Below are 16985 nucleotides of genomic sequence, written 5' to 3' on the forward strand. Positions count from 1 at the left end.
CTCGCTATGAAGTGACATAGTTTTCGTCCATTTGTTCAGACAGAGTTGAATTAACGGAAAATACCAAAAAGAAATCAATTCAGACATGGGATATAAGTTCATGGTGAAATAAATATGGAAAAATACGTTTTCTAAATAATATAAGAGGATGAATGATCAATACTTGACAAAATTGGTTAAAGGCAGCGTGAAAGCAACAGACATGAATACATCACACCCCTACATAAACTATAAACGAAAGGAAGCTGAATGGTATATACGGGTGGGTCATGCGGTGTGATCGCACGCACCACGAACACGACTGGCTGTGTCCCTTCAGGGCCACCATTGTATACGGGTGGGTTTACAGCGGCGTCTTTTCGGAGCGAATAATGCGACTGCCTTGAGCATGGCTAGTTCCATATAGAGACGTATTCTAGTCACTTTGGTTGGGGAGTGAGGAAACTAGTAAACACACATATTAATCACAGTGCTGGCTGGGACATAATGTTATGCACCTGGCAAATCTATGCATGGATAGTGTTTAGAAGGCTTTGATTGTTTGTTTGAATAGATCCACATAGTTCGTTGAATATAAGGGGGTTGGTTGTGGCGACAACAACCTTTTTATCCTTTTGACAACCATCATATATAATGTAACTTCACAGCTGATGGTTGCACTTTGGTATTGTCACTTTTGAACGCGGCTCCGTTAGGTGCTGTCTGGTACCTTCCATACATACATTTTGTTGTGAAGATTTTAATTATGTAAAGGCTTATAGTTTGATGAATAATATGACGAAAACAAACTTTTATCCTTTTGAATTGAATTCACGATTTATTGTCTCATTCTTCTCACGTAGCTATTTAGTAGCGTCAAAACGTGAGGCCTGTAACACTATTTTGCAAGTACATGTACACCATGGAATGTTAGTTGTAAAGGCTTATAGTTTGATGAATAAGATGACGAAAACAAACTTTTATCCTTTTGAATTGAATTCACGATTTATTGTCTCATTCTTCTCACGTAGCTATTTAGTAGCGTCAAAACGTGAGGCCTGTAACACTATTTTGCAAGTACATGTACACCATGTAATGTTAGTTGTAAAGGCTTATAGTTTGATGAATAAGATGACGAAAACAAACTTTTATCCTTTTGAATTGAATTCATGATTTATTGTCTCATTCTCCTCACGTAGCTATTTAGTAGCGTCAAAACGTGAGGCCTGTAACACTATTTTGCAAGTACATGTACACCATGTAATGTTAGTTGTAAAGGCTTATAGTTTTATGAATAATATGACGAAAACAAACTTTTATCCTTTTGAATTGAATTCACGATTTATTGTCTCATTCTTCTCACGTAGCTATTTAGTAGCGTCAAAACGTGAGGCCTGTAACACTATTTTGCAAGTACATGTACACCATGGAATGTTAGTTGTAAAGGCTTATAGTTTTATGAATAATATGACGAAAACAAACTTTTATCCTTTTGAATTGAATTCATGATTTATTGTCTCATTCTTCTCACGTAGCTATTTAGTAGCGTCAAAACGTGAGGCCAGTAACACTATTTTGCAAGTATGTACACGATGTAATGTTAGTTGGACGCAGTTTGCTAACAGTCATTAACCTTTTTAAAATAAAATCAGTAAATTAATAATTTTGCTTGTTTCATAAATTAAAATTGAAGATGATGCCTGAATTGACTAATACAATCGGAGTTGGACGAGGTGTAGACTTGATTCAAGTATTAGATTGTGGTTATTCTTCTGTGTGTATGCCTAAGTGTAATGCATATGCACATACCAACGGGGGATTTACGTTGTTCTTTAGACGTGAATTTTGAAATTTTCAACCTCTCTTTTGAGCCGGAAGACAAAATCAAAATGGGGTCATGTATGTGAGGCGTTTACGGAGTTTTCTAATGCCCTTTCCGATGATGTATTGAATGTAAAAATCCCTCATGTACATCAAAAGTTATGATTTTTTGAAATAATAAACTTTGAATTAGTGTATCTCGTCAACTGATGACGTCATCGTGACGTAACAACTTGTGCATTATCTACAGGCGCGATATGATTGGGGACCTCTCACACGAGAACGGGACTTGAATCAAGTCTACGTGTGACAAGGCCCTTATGATTCTGATGCGAGTTCTGATTTCTCCCTCGCAGTAAGCATAGTCATGACGCTGGGCGAAGAGCTTTTGCCCATCTCACAATTCTTCTTGGCGGGAACTTCCATCTTGGCGAGCTTCTCTCCGTCATCCAAGGTCTCCGGGAGCGATCGGTTGTTCGTCTCGGGGAGTGGGACGATGAGGAGGCCGGCCACGACGGACATCACACCAAACACGACGAATGGTATAGAGCCGTGATACACATTCTGATGCAAAAACAAAATTCAAAAAAAGGTCAGGATTTGCATGGTGGGAGTATGAATGTCATTCAACTCACCCTCAGCAAAGTCGCCAACTACAGAGTCGCCCACTCCAAACTCGCCCACTACAAACTCGCCCACTACAAAGTTGATTTGAATTTAAAACAGATTCTACAGAATCTATCTTACAAATTGCCAGAATAAGTTTAATTATCAATAGAACCCATTCGTTTTTATACTGGGCGACCGTGAGGGGGACTGTGTCCGGTTGGGGGGGGGGGGGGAGGACTTTGAGAGGGGCGAGATTGTATGTGAGGGGCGTCTTGGCTATATAGGGAGTTTCAACTCGTACTGATAATTATTGTGGTTTATTTAAGTTTTGTTATGTAAATCGTACATTTATTTATTCATTGTTGTTATGATTTATTTTTTTCATGTTGCAGATACATGTAAAAAGATAATCAGAACATACGCAGATGAATGAATTGAATTAATTTTATCATGAAATTTTCTAATGGGAACTCTTTAACAACAAAAACACGGAACGTTTGCGTACTATACATTGTATGTTTTTATATTGGTGAGTTTGTTTTTAAGCAAAAAAGAGAAGAACATAAAAATAAAGTTTACCCTTTTTACGTCTCATATCTCTTTATAAGCACCAAACATTAAAAACGAAATTACAGCCTGCCAGTTTAAAACATTGGAAAAATACTACTGTAAAACATCTTAAAGAAATCATCCCCCCCCCTCTTCGAGAAAAAAAAAGACAGGAGAGAGATGAACCTCTAGCATTATAAAATCACGCCGCACGGATTCTCCGTATAGGCGTAAGTTATACGGTACGAGTTGACTTGGGTACGAGTTGACCTGGGTACGAGTTGACTTAGGTACGAGTTGACTTGGGTACGAGTTGACTTGGGTATAATATTTTGGATACGAGTTGACTTGGGTACGGGTTGACTTGGGTACGAGTTGACCTGTTTCGATAGGGACGACTTTATAATGGGCAACTTTGCTGGTTGAATGGTTTTTGTGTCAGGTGAGGTTTGCGGTAGCACCATAACCTCCCTTCGGGAATTAATGGTTCTGAAAAGAACTGATGGTTGACAACTCAATGTTCCGGTTAGCCTTGATCAAGGCGCTACAGCCAGCCGCGATCTGCAAAATCCCAGTCCCCATCACTGAATTCCGCCAGCGCACCCCCATACATAACACAGTGCATACGTGTACAGTGTATGTACACATACGTATACGGTACACTTACGGTACATGGGTACCTCCCAAGTAGCGTCTTAATGGTTTTGTAACTGCCAAAATTTAGGGCGGAGCTCATTATGCTAATGTATACTAACAACCTGTTCTCGTTGGTTGTTGGTTGACCTATAAACTCTCGCTGCGATGTCAATCACAACGTTCTGCAAGCACTCGCACACATGTGCTCGTGGCTGTAGTTGCAATGGCGGCGGGCGAGGGAGAAATCCCTACTAGTAAAACAAAACTTTAAAAAAATTCAACAAAGTATAACAACCGCGGTTAACGCATCAATCATGGGTTGAGAAATGGAAGGAAGAAAATTAGACCATGTGAAATGTGTTTGAGAAAGGTTAAAAAAGTATCCAGGTTTCATGGGTTTCCGGCAAGATGACTACTTGGTAAGAATTCTTAGGTGTTGGGCATAATATGTACAGTACAACACACCCCATCCCATTGAAGCACAAACACAGACCAGATGAGATAAAGAAACCCAGCTGTTTATTTTGTCTTAATGTAGACATATATTATTTATTACGTTTCTCGCGGTAAATCAAAGTTGGGGATCGAGAATATGTGTTGTCGAAAACATACAAGATGGTAGAAGATGGCGTGTGGCTGAAATGGGCTGAACAACAACTACAAGGGAAGTTCAATTTCATAAACTAACTCTTGCCATACTAGTACTATACTACAACGTTACACTAATAGTACAGCAGCTTCCAATTCAGGGACAAATCTACCAGCTACGTTGTAATTATGATGCTAGTCCTCGTGTTAACTGAAACGCAAGACAACGGAAGTTGTTCGAAGTTGTTCAACACCATTACCGACCGGGCGAGTCTTGTCCGGCTCACCCGTCCGGCAGCGCATTCAGACCCCTTACAATCATAGCTAAACGTGATACACCACTCTCCCGACACTGCTATAAAAAGCACGTAGTACAGTACATGTCATACAGCTAGCGTACACACACAGCCTCATGGACGTAGCCTTGCTCAAGGCAGTCGCATTATTCGCTCCGAAAAGACGCAGCTGTAAACCCACCCGCCGTATACCCTGTGCATGGTGTGTGCGATCACACCGAATGACCCACCCGTATACACACTGTCACATCGCACGAATACTGTTCACACAAGTCATCGCACTCGTACACCACTAACCGCATGCGGAGGCCGTCAGGCCGACAGCCTTGTCGGGTCTGTATCTTCCCGTTTTAATGTGTTGTATTGAAAAAATTCCAATAGTGGACGAAATTGGGGGGGCTCTAGGATATGCTAGTATGCAGCTCATGAATATGTATATCGTTCGTCAGACCTATCAGACAACACAGGATGTGAGGCAAATGAATTATTCATTTTGACGTCCAATCACGCACTTCCCTTATCACGACCTTTGGACCCTATCATGCGTCCGTGGTGGTGGTGTGTGAGGTAAACATGTCTCGTCTTTCGTGGGCATTATGGTAATGAGCTGACCGTGGGATCTCTTCGCCTATTATAGTAATGAGGTCAGTGGCTTCAACACAGATCCTACAAGGCTGTCGGCCTGACGGCCTCCGCATGCGGATAGTGTACGGGGGCATCGTGTCGTGCGATGTTACGCACAGTGAATACGGGTGGGTTTTACGCACAGTGAATACGGGTGGGTTTTTATACAGCGGCGGTCTTTTTTCGGAGTGAATAATTCGACTGCCTTGAGCAAGGCTAGGTACAGGGGTACTTTCTAAGTAGCGCCTTGATGGTTTTGTAACTGCCAAAACTTAGGGCGGAGCTCATTATGCTAATGTATACTAACAACCTGTTCTCGTTGGTTGTTGGTTGACCTATAAACTCTCGCTGCGATGTCAATCACAACGTTCTGCAAGCACTCGCACACATGTGCTCGTGGCTGTAGTTGCAATGGCGGCGGGCGAGGGAGAAATTCCTACGAGTAAAACAAAACTGTAAGTCGCTGGAAATCAGTGGTGTATAATTTGCAACACAACTAAAAAAAAATTCAACAAAATATAACAACCGCGGTTAATGCATCAATCATGGGTTGAGAAATGGAAGGAAGAAAATTAGACCATGTGAAATGTGTTTGAGAAAGGTTAAAAAAGTATCCAGGTGTCATGGGTTTCCGGCAAGATGGCTACTTGGTAAGAATTCTTAGGTGTTGGGCATAATATGTACAGTTCAACACACCCCATCCCATTGAAGCACAAACACAGACCAGATGAGATAAAGAAACCCAGCTGTTTATTTTGTCTTAATGGGTACGTTCAGACGTGGGGTTAAACTAGTCCTTAATCCAAAAGTGTTAAACTAACCCTGCGTGGGAACGCAATATTCTGGTCCGCGAGGGTTAATTTGACCCACTGAGCTGGGCTAAACTAAACCAAAAAAATTGGTGGACTAGCCTAACTTAGCCCAGGTTTTACGACCAACCAATCGCTGGGAACCGCTGCGAGGCCCAGTAAACCATCGTTGGAACGCAACTGACCTGCTACTTCCGGTCTATTTTAGCCCAAATGACCGCGGCAACAAAGGTGACGTCATTCCACGTGTGTGGATGGATCGGCAGCGAGTATTGGGTGGTGTCTGCATAAATCCATGGAGCTATACTATAATATCTCCTTGCGTCTCTCCGCTACCTTCCCTTTATGTTACCATTAAGTGTTGGGGCCCCGGTATTCCCCTTCGCCGAAAATGTTTGAAATGGACGTCGCACGAAAACAAGTTCTCATTTTAAGTAGCACTATTTAGTTTTTAAATTCACTTCTTCTGTGCGCAACGCTACTTTATGCTTTGAAGAAAGTGGCATCTAATCACAGCTAAGCTACACACACGGGATCGACAATTAAGACCAAAGTTTGGGTTCGAAAACTAGGCTGTATCTGGTTCCTGTCCTGTCCTTAACGTAACAGTTATACGAGTACCAGACTAATGTTGAATTGAAAAACAATTTTTTACGTAACATGAGAATGTGTGTAGGCTACGACTTCTCAATGACTAAGTTGTGATATGTTTACAAAAGTTCACACTCAAAAATAATTTGAAGCTTTCAACAACAACGTGTAAATGTTTCGTTCATGAAACTTCAGCGGGCACAATAGAATTGCGTTTGTGCTGGGGCCAAGCAAGGATAAGAAGTGATTTTGCCGTCTTTAAAGATGGAATACATGATGACCATGAGGTTTGTAGAGACGATAGCGGATCGAAACCCGGATCGAAACCCTGTGGAACACGCATGGACCATGGACAATGTAACAAACCGGAACCAGCAATGGTAAGGTTCGCCGATGCATGACCCAATAATCAACATCGTGGGCTAGTTTAGTCCCCTTGACGAGAATAAACTCACTGTGTGAACGCAAGCCAATTTTGGACTAAGTCATGTTTATCTTTTGGACACCCGCGGTGCTCGGATTAAGGACTAGTTTAACCCCACGTCTGAACATACCCAATGTAGACATATATTATTTATTACGTTTCTCGCGGTAAATCAAAGTTGGGGATCGAGAATATGTGTTGTCGAAAACATACAAGATGGTAGAAGATGGCGTGTGGCTGAAATGGGCTGAACAACAACTACAAGTGAAGTTCAATTTCATAAACTAACTCTTGCCATAGTAGTACTACACTGCAACGTTACACTTATAGTACAGCAGCTTCCAATTCAGGGACAAATCTACCAGCTACGTTGTAATTATGATGCTAGTCCTCGTGTTAACTGAAACGCAAGACAACGGAAGTTGTTCGAAGTTGTTCAACACCATTACCGACCGGGCGAGTCTTGTCCGGCTCACTCGTCCGGCAGCGCATTCAGACCCCTTACAATCATAGGTAAACGTGATACACCACTCTCCCGACACTGCTATAAAAAGCACGTAGTACAGTACATGTCATACAGCTTGCGTACATACACATGGACGTGGCATGATTGCTAGCAGTAATACGTCATTCTCAATCGCGCCTGTGATTGGCCAATGTTTAGAATGACACGCCCACATCATGAATACCCTTTTATCGGAATTCCGATAAAGCTTTACAAACCCATCAAGGCTGTTGTTTGAGCCACGTGTGCGAGGTTGAAAGTAGAAAGACACGACCGTACTCACGACTACGCTATACTGTTCTCGCTGTACAATGTATGGTAATGTACATTTTTGTGTATGCACTGCTCGCGTGTGCAGAGCGAACCGGGCCGGGGAACAGTCCGTCAACAGCCTTGATCAAAGCTATGTTCCGGTATGCTCTGAACTTTCACGAAGATGAGCGCAGAGCAAACTTAATAAATCGATACGTTGAGTTGTCAACCGCTTAATGTCATAACCAATTCTCACAGGAGATTTAAACATGGTGCTACCGCAAACCTTAACATTTAAAAAAAATCAGATTTCACAGCTTTACTCGATACTTCTTCACTCGTATGCATTAAAAAGCATATATAACAGTGTATGCGTTCGATATTAGCTTACCCGTGTCGACCCCGCGGTGCTCACTAGGGTGAGTCTCTGACAAGAGCTAATCGAACGATCACTCGCCCTCTCGTGGTGACGTCATGTACCTGGGGCCACCCCCAAGTGACCCAATCCTTAAGCAGGGCACTTGGGGCTGACCTGGGTGAGCCTCGAATTAGGCCAATACTATACGAAAGTACCGGGGCATACCGGGGTCGACCCAGGGAAGCTAATCGAACGCACCCTACATAACCATAAACCTACCAAAAATACGATAAAGGGCGCCACCATTCCACCAACTCTTCCAACCATCGACGCTGACCCTGCGCCAACATTTCTGTAAAATAGAATCATGCAGAAAGTGGGTAAATAAATAACATTTATCGTGACTAAGTTTTCTTAGTTCTATCCCAAAATGTTGTCACTCTTTACAGAGGGTCATTTCACTCAAAATGAAAGATATTTTCAACATAGGCCGTGTGTCCCGTTCCGATCACAGTAAATACATCATTAATTTGAAGGGTACCAGCTTTCTCCTATAACAAAAGTCCGTCTGATCGGTGTGGAGCAGAGAAGAACAAATGGTGTCCCAAAGAAATCTGTCCGTCGGAGCATGGAGGTAGAAACAAATACCTCCATGGTCGGAGAGTGTCCCCAATAGTTATGGGAAATTAACATGCGCTGCTCACCTGGAGAGGATATTACAGAAGAGGGCGCTATCAGAAGAAGTGCACACATTTCGCCGTATGAAGGGCAGAATCCCCTGCCAGAATGGCAGCCTTGATCCGTTTGAAGGCAATCACTATTGGTATTTACTCCAAATAATTGTTTGCATAAAATGTACTTGTAATCGATCAATGGAGAGAGGTTAGTTCCTCTAAAATATTATTTGAATTTGATTTTGAGACCTCGGAATTAGATTTTGAGATCTTGAAATCAAGCATCTGAAAAACACACAATTTCGTGTGACACGGGTGTTTTTTTTTCTTCCTGTATTATCTCGCAACTTCGACGGCCAATTCGTTATTTTGTGCATAAATATGAAACATATTACACCGAGTGAGAAGACTAGTCTTTGATTACCAAAGGTGTCATGTCTTTAAGTTAAAAAAAAAAATGAAATCCAATTTAGTTTGTTTGTAGCTTACCTTAGTACCGTTGGGAACACCTCCATTGTGACCAGATAAACCAGATCAAACGACATCGCTACACAAAACCGTCCGAAGATGACGATAGCAAATTGTAAAACCACAAGACTGGTGCCACCAGCTTTAACACAAACACACAGAAGGTATATTTTTGCATTTAACAAAAAAATACTGTAGAAAACATCTCAAATGTGAACATAATACACAGGATTAGACCCGTTCCTACACAAAAACGTTAAAAGAATGACAATGACAAGTTGTAAAACCACAAAACTGCCGTCCGCTTAAACAAAAACACAAGAAGATTATTTGAAAGCCATTATAGTTCTTGTGACAAAAACGATGATAAAAAAAGTGACGCATGTGTACCTGTTTCCAGCGGCAAGAATCCAGTAACGATGCTGGCCACTCCACCAAACAGAAAATCCAACACAAGCGGGCGTCTCCTGCCATACCTTTTGATTTAGGACAACAACAACAACAACAACAAATCAGCAAAATGAAAAGCATGACATTTTATACTTAGTCACATGGCCACCAAACTACGATATCGGCTGGAGGTTGCCCAATAGACCTTATGCACATGACGTCATTTCAGTACGGCGCCCTCGCCTTGAGGTCAAAAGGAGGTTGTTCATTGGCCAATCTATGTACGTTTCGATTGTTTCGTCACCGTTTAACCTCAAAGATGGCGGCTGGATGACGTCACTGCATAAGGTCTATAGACCTTTACCATGGTGAAGCCATCTTGAATTTCTCCCATTGATATCAATGTTACCAAACCGAGGCTTAGGCCGTGTCCGAAACGACGACTTCGGCTATAGCTACGTCTAGATCAGCGCGTCTACCAGTGTTAAAGAATAGCAGACGCGCGCGATCTAGCCGTAGCTGTAGCCGAAGTCGCCGTTTCGGACACGGCCTTAGAGAACCTACTAGTCTGGTTCCTAATTGCAATATGATTATTAGCATGCATTATTGCTATTCGATACGAGGAACACGACCAAGATGGAGGCGGCATGATAAAGGTTCATACGGGAAGAGCTCAGAACCGTTCCGACCTTCCTATTGCAACGTCACGGGCCGAGTTTTTGCCAACCAAGGTTGATAAACTATGGAAAGCCATAAATGCCAAAAAAATAATTGGTAGAAATGTTACACACACAAAATTAATTTTCAAGAGTATGCTGAATGTTTTGGAAAACAAATCAACAAATTAAAAGAGATATTTCAGCTCATGGATCTCTACAGAAAATATTGAATTTGGTCACACTTTGATAGCATAGGAGTAATACTTCAAACAATAATTAAAGCTTCACGATCAACATGAAAAAATGTATCAACATTCAAATGCAAATGCCTTTGACTTTTTAGAGATTTTCTGGACTAGGGTGCCTGGGGTCGATTTCACAAAGGTAGTCCTAACTTAGGACTAGTCCTAGGCAATGCTAAGAGATAGGACTGGTCCTAAGTTAGGACCAGTGCCTCATCTTAACTTAGGTCTGGTCCTATCTCTTAGCATTGCCTAGGACTAGTCCTAAGTTAGGACTACCTTTGTGAAACCCACCCTTAACAATAGTTTTTCTTGTGTGACATTGCCCTTTGGGTTCTTTTTTGAAAGACCTACCTGGTGGTAATGATGAAATTGACCGCATAGCACGGCAACTCCACCAAGCTCAACAGGCTGAAGTTCAAATATTTGTTACCCACTAGATTGGTAGCTTGGAGCAGCAACCCGTAGTATACCACGGAACACGTACACCTGTGGCAGCGAAACGAGAAATACAGCAATATTTGCATTAATTACTCATTCATTCGTTTTGGGCTTTAAAAACATAACAAACACACAGCAACAAAAACTAGAAATGTATAAAAACATTAGTAAAACAATTAGAGAGACATATCAACAAAAAAACAAACCTAGGGATTGCCAAAAATCGAACCAAATCACTATCCAAATGAACAATCTGGGGAGGTATATAAATAAGACATAATATAACAAGCAATATAAAAGGGGAACATAATTTTTGAGGACCTTGTCGCGTGTTGTCGTGGTTTTGCCGTAGGTCACTGGACGTTGTCACTAAATGTCGCCTAGGTCACTGGACGTTGGCACTAATGTCGCCTAGGTCACTGGACGTTGTCACTAATGTCGCCTATAGGTCACTGGACGTTGTCACTAATGTCGCCTAGGTCACTGGACGTTGTCACTAATGTCGCCTAGGTCACTGGACGTTGTCACTAACGTCGCCTAGGTCACTGGACGTTGTCACTAATGTCGCCTGCATGCGATGCTCAATCAGAAAGCATGTTGTCAACTTGAGTAAAATGCCTTTAGGAGCCGGTGTTGGCTCCAAAAGAGATTTTGAACAAGGTTGTACCGGACATTTACTAGGACAGTTAGTTATAGGCCTACTCAAAATCAAAACTATAGAAACTATAAATGGAAAGTCAACTTGCGGGTACAACCATGTGTAAATCTCTTAGGGTGAGTGTTGGCTCTGAAAAGAGCCGGTTGGGTGTCGACGTTTCGAACGGTATACTCTGCTCGTCTTACTGTTCAAAACGTCATTTCTCCACACCATGCAAAGCTTCAGACAATAGCTAAAAATACAAAGAAATAGACTTACTAGATATCTAAACATCAGATAAACAATATGGTAAGGTCTTCTGCTTAGTAACTTTCCACACCATTCACAACTTTAAACATCACTCATCATTGTGCTACTTGTAAAGTAAATCATCGTATTTGCAACGGTATAATGTCCTAACCGAGTTAAGTTTTATAGTCAATTATTAAAGGAACACGTTGCCTTGGATCGGTCGAGTTGGTCTTTGAAAGGCGTTTTGTGACCGTTTGTTATAAAATGCATGTGGTTAGAAAGATGATGTAAAAGTAGAATACAATGATCTACACAAATATGCCTCGAAATTGCGTGGTTTTCTTTTTACCTCGTTTAATTTTGACTCCCATAAATGGCCGACCGTGATAGTTCGCGACGTAAAAAGAAAACCGTGCAATTTTGAGTGATACTTGTGTGGATCATTATATTCTACTTTTAAAACATCTTTCTAACCATATACATTTCATAACAAACGGTTTCAAACGCTTTTTATAGACCAACTCGTCCGATCCAAAGCAACGTGTTCCTTTAATTATTGTTTTCTTTAAAAAATGTCATCATCCTTATAGAATACGATTTTAAACTTTGCACGATGGGAGTATACTTTAGAGAGGTTTGCGGTAACACCATATGTGAATCTCTTTTGGGTAGTGGTGGTTCTGAAAAGAACCGGTGGTTGACAACTCAATGTTTCGATCAGTATTATGATCTGGTTGTCTTGCAATGCTGGTATCAGTGTTGGAGATGCTCTTTTCAACTAAAAAAAGACACATGGTTTCCGCAAACCTCTCTTATAAGTGATTCTAATTTAACTTATATACCAGCAATAGAAGATGATCAGAGTAGGGGCAATCAGTGCACGCGTACGGAACAGATCCAGCAAGGTGTATTTCCTCGTACTCTTTGTCTCTTTGACACAAACTTCTTGCATCTCATCACCCTCATCACCTCCTTCCTTGGAGGGTGCGGGGCCGGCTGCCTCTTCTTCCTTCGGGAGGACTGTCCGTCGTTCCTCTGTGTCTTCAAGGTCATGGATAGGGAACCTGCTGTACTGGATGTCCTTGGACTTGGCGAGTGTCTTGAGAATGACTTCTGCCTCATCTATTCGTCCCATCTGGACGAGCCAACGAATCGATTCATACGAGTACCTTTTTAAGACAAATGCAATGTCAGTCATTATAATAGGATACCAAACACAAAGTTCGTGGCGGAATGGACGACTTTTGGGACACTTGGTGGCAGCAGACTTACCAATTAAAATCCATCGCTCTCTGTAATGGCGCTTGCTCAGAACTATGGCCCTTTTCCAACAAAGTTTGGCTTTGGATTCAGCTTCAGGCTCCGTTCTCTCGTCTGAAGCCCTGAGCTCGTACGCAAGCTCGCGCATTAATTGTCAAAACAACCGCGGGGCCAAGCTAGCCTGAGCCGAATCCAAAGCCAAAGCCGTGGTTTCGAAAAGGGCCTATGTAAACAATTTACACTGTATTGTGAGTCTGCTGCCACCTAGCGTTCCAAATTAGACAATATTATGGTTGATGCAATATCCCTTACCATACTAGCGGAATGAAGGGAATATACATCAAGGATGTGATGAGCTGGAACTGTCTCCAATCTGGCATAATGTAGGCAAGGGGAGCAACCATTACCAACCCAGAAACCCAGAACAAACCAGATCCAAAGTGCGACCTCACTCGGAGGCCTGGGGGAAACATCTCAATAGTACGGACGTAGGTTACAATCAGAAGTGCCTGTTGGAACAAAACAAAGTATAATTTGAAGCTCAGTTGCATGGTGTGGGTAAATAAGAAGAAACTATAAAGAAACAAATAGTAAACTTGCGGGTACAACCTATCTCTACATTGGCCTCTTCCTCTGTATTGTACACAGATACAGAGTCCTAAATATTAGGGCCGCCGTTTTGGGGGCGGACAATTTGCAAAGCTTCATAACTTAAATCTTACACAAAGATACCTATGGGAGGGATTTAAAAGTTTATCCAATTAGGGGTCGTGATTATGGACCAATAATTTTATATCTGAAAATGGATTGGTCCCTAATTACAATACTTTTAAATAACTTTTAAATCTCTCCAATTAAGAGACAGCATTGGTAAAATGGAAAAGAAAAACAAACGGGTATAAAGCATCCATTGAAGAACTTTAGCGTAGCTATCAAGGCGTAGCTCTGGGAGAAACTCATACCAACTCCCGTAAGAACGACGCCAATAAGAGACACCAGAACGGCCGTGCGTCGGCCGAAGATATCAGATATCTGACCGGTGACGGAGGAGCCTACGAGGCAACCAGCGAAATGAATGGAGACCAGCGTACTCCCAATGATGGCATCGTCGCAAATGAGATCAAACTGAAAGAAAGAGCGGAAAGATAATAATTTTACTGTGATTTCTTTTTTCATTTTATACAGGAAATATTTATTTCATACTCTACCTCATTAAATAGCTTTGTTTGTTGGTTATTCCTTTAAAAAAAATGTTTGGAAATAAAAAGTTTAAATGAACACTGACTCAGTAATATGTAATATTGTATAAGCAAATAATTTATGAATATATGCATTACACACTGTTATGATTTCCTGAAAATGAATGAAAATGTACGTATACATGGGTCAATAATTTGTAGGGAAAAGTGAAGCAAGTGTTACTTTTATAGTGTCGTGCTTGGCGGTAGGCATCCCCATACCATAGAGGTAGAAATAATGAATAGGAATAGTTCTACCCTCGTATTGAATGAAACAAACTGTGTGTATAAATTGTTCTCTGTGTCAAATCATTCCAATCACATGAGTAGAAATTTTGCAACCTCTCAAACAGAGGCCGTTTGTTCGAGATATCCAAAAATAATATGAGCCACCCAAAATGTCGAACTGGTTCTAATTTCATGGCTCCGAACCTGATAATTTCTGATGGAGTTTTGGGAAGGGGCACGTGACCCTCTGCCACACCTTGGGTCTGGTTTCTATGATAACGACATTTATTTATTTATTTATTTATTTATTTTAATTCTTCGGACAAAAAAAAAAGCAAAACAATAAAACAAGCACAGGCCGCCCAGGGAAGGGCAAAACTCCAAAAATTGTCATAAAAAAAGATGGGCATTAAAGAGATGCTAAATTTGCTTTGGGGATAAAAAATATTACCATACACCGATGTGTGTTAGCACTGTATACTCAGTACTTTCCCGAGTCCTGTGAAAAAAATATCACAGGCATATTACTCGGGTGGGACTCGAACCAACGACCCTTGCAATTCTAGAGCAGTGTCTTACCAACTAGACTCCCCGAGGTTGCCCGCGGTTGCTAGAGGCAGTTCGAATCCTATGTTTTGGCAGGGGATACCGCAACGATATAAGAGATGTTAAATTTGCATCGGGGATAAAGAATATTAACTTTGGTTTTACCCCTAATGACATAAGCAGTAGGGTATGCCATGTAGGGAGGAAATCCTTCTTCCATGGCTATGCCTACACCACTATACAGCAAATAAAAACAAACGGTGAGACAATTGGTCCAACCTAAAGTTATAGATACTTTAAACTGAATAAGCTTGTTAATGGTAATGACAGTTACAGTGACTACTATGACAACGACGATGACACTACGAATTGGGTTTACCTCAGTGACGATACTAGTTTCACCATGTAATGACTCGTACTCCCATCCATCCAGACACGACGATGACACTGTCGTGTTATCCTCTGTCGTCGTCGTGTTTCCATCAATGACACGTCGAAGCAAATGACACCCGTCATCGCTGCTCACGTACTCGCCCGGTGTCACGTTGAGCGGTATGCGACAACTGTAACCTTCAGGTTCGCCGACAGTGAAGGACACTGACAGCAAGTGCCATGCCGACGACATCAGGACAATGCAATAAATTAAGTAGTTGATGCATTGTTTTTTACCGAAACTGCCAACCAGGCCAAGACTTTTGTCAACGTCCATCATGGCGAATCTAAGTAAAACTCTTCTAGCACCCGAGAAGAACTTAAGATGTAAAGTTTCTCTGGATCAACTGACCTTTCCAAGACACGAGTTACCAACACCTGTTTGAATTAGTGTTTGAAATTAAACGGTGGATCCGGCAGTCCGGACAACGCAGCATTCCTCTGCATAGAGACGATGCATACCTGTTCCGACACCCTTATGTTCCTAAACTTTGACTCCCATAAAATGGCCGACCGTGTTAGTTCGCGACGTAAAATGAAAACCGTGCAATTTTGAGTGATACTTGTGTGGATCATTATTATTCTACTTTAAAAACATCTTTCTAACCATATGCATTTGATAACAAACGTTTTCAAACGCTTTCATAGACCAACTCGTCCGATCCAAGGCAACGTGTTCCTTTAAAAGCCCGCATTCAGAATCATAATTTGCCCTTATATAGTAGAATATTATTACCAAACAATATTGTGTAATCGCCGGTGTAAAGCGGACAATGCATGCAATGTGCACTGGATGTGCAAATCGTCCGTCATTCATCAGAGCCACTGAATGGGAGTTTGTGGCCAGTTACTTAATCAATTGGCAATTTCAGTGCAGCTCACGTTATGCGTCATCTTATTTTAAGTCATACCTTCGCTTAGGTAGCGTATTTCTATATTATGTTCCAACTCCCTTCAGTCCCATGTTCCGAATCCCCTACATTCATACGTACACATTGTTACAATATTCCTACAATCCTAACGTATGTTTCTATTTTATTAACCCTTATCCCTAAACCCCAAGGAGCTAAAAAATAATTTTTAAAAAATAAACAAAAAATAAAAGCCCTTAGTTGCTCTATGCACTTACCAAAATCACGAGTTCACTGAACTAGTGATAAGGGAGACGGAACAAAACATTCAAATAAATAATATTGTTGTTGTTGCTGTTACCCCTCCCCACCCATGCCCACACACAGTGTAAAAAGCACCCCCCCCCCCCAAAAAAAAAAAAATAAATAAATAAATAAATAAATAAATAAATAAATAAATAAATAAATAAATAAATAAATAAATAAATAAATAAATAAATAAATAATTAAAAAAAAAATAAAAAAAAAAAAAATAAAAAAAAAAATGATCGTCCCACTCCTCATCCTTTTATTGGGAGGCCGCTTCCCTTTTTAATTTTTTTTATTAATTTAACATTATTTTTTTT

General features: G+C 41.1%; 1 protein-coding gene across 1 annotated transcript; it reads right to left on the reverse strand.

The window, feature by feature from the left end:
- Positions 1 to 828: 828 nt before the first annotated feature.
- Positions 829 to 16246, reverse strand: LOC139948880 (organic cation transporter protein-like). The gene is made up of 9 exons (XM_071947237.1): positions 15456 to 16246; positions 13959 to 14189; positions 13377 to 13573; positions 12647 to 12973; positions 10829 to 10963; positions 9574 to 9659; positions 9205 to 9325; positions 8321 to 8393; positions 829 to 2364 (listed from the first exon to the last, which is right to left on the reverse strand). The coding sequence occupies exons 1-9, from the start codon at positions 15786 to 15788 to the stop codon at positions 2119 to 2121; spliced, it is 1749 nt and encodes a 582-aa protein (XP_071803338.1). The 5' UTR covers positions 15789 to 16246; the 3' UTR covers positions 829 to 2118.
- Positions 16247 to 16985: the final 739 nt, after the last annotated feature.

Source organism: Asterias amurensis, chromosome 16 (assembly GCF_032118995.1).
Source record: "Asterias amurensis chromosome 16, ASM3211899v1".
NCBI classification, from domain to species: domain Eukaryota; kingdom Metazoa; phylum Echinodermata; class Asteroidea; order Forcipulatida; family Asteriidae; genus Asterias; species Asterias amurensis.

Coding starts and splice junctions, on each gene's coding strand:
- LOC139948880 (XM_071947237.1), bottom strand. CDS start 15,788: ATGATGGACGTTGACAAAAGTCTTGGCCTGGTTGGCAGTTTCGGTAAA. Junction 13,574..13,958: donor TCAATGGATGCTTTATACCC/GTTTGTTTTTCT, acceptor TTGTTCCAACAG/GCACTTCTGATTGTAACCTA. Junction 2,365..8,320: donor CGCCCTTTATCGTATTTTTG/GTAGGTTTATGG, acceptor TTTTTGCATCAG/AATGTGTATCACGGCTCTAT.